The sequence below is a fragment of the Salvia miltiorrhiza genome, chromosome 8 (genome assembly GCF_028751815.1).
Source record: "Salvia miltiorrhiza cultivar Shanhuang (shh) chromosome 8, IMPLAD_Smil_shh, whole genome shotgun sequence".
Classification (NCBI taxonomy): domain Eukaryota; kingdom Viridiplantae; phylum Streptophyta; class Magnoliopsida; order Lamiales; family Lamiaceae; genus Salvia; species Salvia miltiorrhiza.
Genome location: NC_080394.1, coordinates 30,419,035 through 30,423,460, shown reverse-complemented (window position 1 = coordinate 30,423,460; position 4,426 = coordinate 30,419,035). Strand labels below are relative to the sequence as shown.

At 43.8% G+C, this 4,426-nt stretch overlaps 1 protein-coding gene across 1 annotated transcript; it reads left to right on the top strand.

The window, feature by feature from the left end:
• Positions 1-1,686: 1,686 nt before the first annotated feature.
• LOC130997652 (putative pectate lyase 21) lies at positions 1,687-3,810 on the top strand. The gene is made up of 5 exons (XM_057923048.1): positions 1,687-2,211; positions 2,530-2,881; positions 2,963-3,173; positions 3,245-3,313; positions 3,407-3,810. The coding sequence occupies exons 1-5, from the start codon at positions 2,082-2,084 to the stop codon at positions 3,635-3,637; spliced, it is 993 nt and encodes a 330-aa protein (XP_057779031.1). The 5' UTR covers positions 1,687-2,081; the 3' UTR covers positions 3,638-3,810.
• Positions 3,811-4,426: the final 616 nt, after the last annotated feature.

Genomic DNA, 4,426 nt, shown 5'->3' with positions numbered 1-4,426 from the left:
TCAACTTCTCTGCTCTGGAGAGCCTCGACTCCGCTGCTCTGGAGCTTCGATCCCTCTGCTCAGGAGAGTCTCGACTTCTTTGCTCTGGAGCTTCGATCCCTCTGCTCAGGAGAGCCTCGACTTCTCTGCTCTGGAGCTCCGATCCCTCTGCTCTGAAGCTTCGATCCCTCTGCTCAGGAGAGTCTCGACTTCTCTGCTCTGGAGCTCCGATCCCTCTGCTCAGGAGAGTCTCGACTTCTCTGCTCTGGAGCTCCGATCCCTCTGCTCTGCTCCTTCGACTTCGCTGCTCTGCTCCTTTGTCGACTTCGCTGCTCTGGCAGCTTCGACTCCTCTGCACTGGCACTCGTCGACTTTGCTGCACTGGCACTCGTCGACTTCGTTGCTCGGCATAGAATCTTCGACTTCGCTGCTCTGTCTCCACTTCGCTGCTCGGCAGAGAATCTTCGACTTCGCTGCTCTGGCACACACGACTTCGCTGCTCGGCAGAGAATCTTCGACTTCGCTGCTCTGTCTCCACTTCGCTGCTCTGGCACACGACTTCGCTGCTCGGCAGAGAATACTCGGCTTCTCTGCTCTGTCCCTGCAGAACACCAAGAAAAGCAACAAGTAAATGGATACAAAATGAAGAAAAGAATGAAAGTAGGAAAGTTCAGAGTAGATTCGCAGTGGGAAAATGTGTCCTTGGACACTTTGGCTCAGATTTTCCCACAGTAGGCTCAGCTCTTCCAGCTCAATGAATCACGGCAAAGGAAGGTGGAGAAACAGATCAGCACTCAGATCTCTCGATTGCACAGCCACCAGCAGCAGGAATCCGATGGACAGGATTCCGATGGCTTGCACACCCACAAAGTATCACCAAACCAGGAAACCGATGGACAGGAATCCGGTGATACAAGCACTCAATCGAAGCGAAGTTCACACCCACAGTCACCAATCAGGAAACCACAAACAGGAATCCGGCAACACTTCAAGAAGGAATAGCAGAGCCTTCTGAGTCAAACAGTGTGTGAAAACTTCCTTACGATTGAAAGACTTGCAGCAGGGATAAAAAAGGAGTGGAGGTCATTAGGAAGGAGGGTGGAGCATTGAAGTCGGAGGTGGGAATCGAGGAGACGGGCGGCGGAAAAGATGAAGCGGCGCAGGTAAGTGAGGATGAGGGGAGGAAAATCTGAAGGGCAGTGGGCTTAGGGTTTGGGAATGGGCCGGGTAGCAGATTTGGGCTAGGGAAGAGTATTGGGCCAGAGGAGTTAATGATAATTGGGCCAACTCTCCACACTCACCGGCGTGATTCCGATTATCGTCTCCTTCTGCGCACCGCAAAAATGAATGGCGAGAGAAAAGAGTTCGAGAAAGAGATGAAAATCATATTCAAACCCAAACTTTGGACATGAGTAGGAGAACGAATTAATTGGGAAGAGAAAGGATATCTAATTTCCATGGTTTGATGATTTTTTGCCGGAAATTCGGAAATTTTCCTTCATATACCGTTGAAGCGTATCTATCCGTGAATGGAGAAGATTCTTCAAGACTATGAGCCGAACCGAGAGATTTCGTATACAGAGAGATATATATGTATGATATTTAGTTATAATTAAAACTACATCGTTTTGTTTGTGGGACACATAAACTAGTACACTGGATCCGAACTGTTTTCTTCGGACCCCAGAATTTATTTTTCTGTGCTATCAAACAGCCAGAAAATATTATACATAAACAATTCGGTGTAACCTAACCCACCAAACACCCCTTAAAGATATAGTGTGAGGTGTGCATATGATTAGCATTTCCCCCAGACAGAAAGCGTTACTGAGCAAAGTCAAAAAGGCTAATGTAATAAAGAAAGTGTCGGTTTGATCTCCATTAATAACAGCCATGCATTCCACAAATATCAACTGTTTCTTCAATCTTAAGTGAATTGAAGGCCAAGTTCAGTTTCAAATCCGGCCAAACAAATTGTTTCAACACCTCATTAATGGCCATGCCCGTTTCTTCAAAGCCTATTGCCACAACAACTCAACAATTATATATTGGCCCCCTCCTGTAAACACACACACACACTGAAATTGGAGCAGCAGTGAAACATGGGGTTGCAGTTGCCGTACGGAAACTTAGATTCCAGCCTGCGGGGTTTGGCGGGCCAAGCTGAGGGCTTCGGGCGTTTTGCTGTCGGCGGCCAAAACGGCGCCGTTTACCCCGTCACCACTCTAGCTGGTAAGCCCAATTTCATCTATTCTAAGGGGTGTTTACCTAGAGTGATGAGATATATTGATCAAACAAAAAATTGAGCATTTATGGGATCAAGTTAAAATTAATCAATATTCATCAAAGATCTGTCGGTGTTTGTTCGGATCAGGCTTTGTAATTAGATTATTTTCAAGATTCTCATCTCAACTTTTTGGTGGTAATTTCCGTGGAATATGTTAGCTAGAATTACTTGTTTTGCGCTTTCGCACTATATGTATATTCCACGATGATCCGAATATACTCGAGTGCGATTAATAAGCTTAAATTGATTATATGCATTTGAAGATGATGGGCCTGGTTCACTACGCTATGGCTGTCGTAAAAAGGAAGCTGTGTGGATCATATTCCAAGTGTCAGGCACCATCCAGCTCTCATCTTATCTGAGCGTCTCGTCTTACAAGACCATCGACGGGCGCGGTCAGAAAATTAAGCTCACCGGCAAAGGTCTGAGGTTGAAGGAGTGCGAGCATGTCATAATCTGCAACCTACGACTCGAGGGGGGCGTCGGAGCCGATGCCGACGCCATTCAGATCAAGCCTAATTCGCACCATATATGGATAGACCGTTGCAGCCTCAGTGATTTTGCCGATGGACTCGTAGATATCAGCCGTCAGAGCACAGACATTACTATCTCACGGTTAATTTATACTATCATTCATCTATTCTATGATTCAGCTTAACTTGATCAATTTTTCAGTAGTCCTGTGTTGTGGTGCAGGTGCCATTTTGCTAACCATAACAAGACAATCCTGATTGGTGCCGATCCTTCGCATGTAGGTGATAGATGCATGCGGGTTACGATTCACCATTGTTTCTTTGATGGCACGCGGCAGAGGCACCCGCGCGTGAGATTTGGGAGAGTTCATTTGTACAATAATTACACCACAAACTGGGGAATCTATGCTGTTTGTGCCAGTGTCGACTCTCAGGTTTATTTTTCAAATGTCTTAATTAATTTTACTACAATACTATTTTACTTATGTTTGATTCTTCTTCCTAGGTTTACTCACAGTGCAACATATACGAAGCAGGACATAAGAAGATCGCCTTTAAGTACTACAAGGAAAAGGTATTCATATTATTTTAATTACCCTTTTTTCGTGTTTATATTTTGGTTGCTTAATTAATTAATGAATTGAGATAAACTGAATGATGTGTGCAGGCAGGTGATAAGGATGAGGAGTGCAGCGGGTGGATTAAATCTGAAGGCGACTTATTTGTTGGCGAAACAGAGTCAGGGTTGGTGGAATGCGGCGGCGAGGGTTCTGTATTTGATCCATGCGAATACTACCAGAAATGGACTGTGGCGCCGCCCACACATGAACTCAAACACTATCTTCAACACTGCACCGGATGCCAACATATCTGCCTACCTTCTCACTCACTCAATTGAACTTACAACCCATCTTTTTTTTTTCTCCAAAATTAAGGCTTCTCATTCATGGAGTTAGCCACTTACCAGTTTACGTTAATGACCAACAATATGTATTGCCTTTTTTCTTTTGGATTTGTGGAACGCTTACATGCCTTTTTAAGCATTCTATAACAGTTTTTATTTGGATAAAATACATATACTGGAAATGGAACTCTAGTTAAGGTTGTAGATTTTGTATACTTAAAAATAAATAAAATCTTCATATCGTTATACTTCGTCCGTCGCAAAAGAATGTATCACTTGCGGGATGACGCCAATTTTAAGAATTATTTGGTAAATAATACGTATATTGAGTGGAGAAAGGTTCCACCATATAGGAATGAATGGTTGTAGTTGAAGTGAGTGTGATGTCTGAAGGAACCATATTTTGACATATGATTCACGTGCCCGTGATCCATTTCGGATATCAAACGAATACATACAAAAACCATGTGCCTATAGCAAGAGGATAGAATCTTACTTGCAAATCCGGCAATGATCGACTCCAGTGTTGATCTTCCAACTTGTTCCCACGGCAAGACTTAACGTTGGGTGGCAACGATCTTCAAGTCCTCTTCTTTTCCTAGGGAAACGCGCCGCCTCACTTCTCTGTGCTCTCACAGATTTCTCTCTATTTTATCTCACGTAATGTCACAAGTAATTAGAATTAGGGTTGTACCTATTATTTATACTGGTATTAAAACCCTAAATAATAAGCTCATCATCTAATTAAACTAAAACAAAGCCCAAAGGCTTAAGTGAGAAATA

What these genes read in the sequence shown, in the direction of transcription:
- LOC130997652 (XM_057923048.1), top strand. Translation starts at nt 2,082, where the DNA reads ATGGGGTTGCAGTTGCCGTACGGAAACTTAGATTCCAGCCTGCGGGGT. An exon ending in CCCCGTCACCACTCTAGCTG is followed by an intron (nt 2,212 to 2,529) that starts GTAAGCCCAATT and finishes ATGCATTTGAAG; the next exon opens with ATGATGGGCCTGGTTCACTA. An exon ending in GTGCCAGTGTCGACTCTCAG is followed by an intron (nt 3,174 to 3,244) that starts GTTTATTTTTCA and finishes TCTTCTTCCTAG; the next exon opens with GTTTACTCACAGTGCAACAT.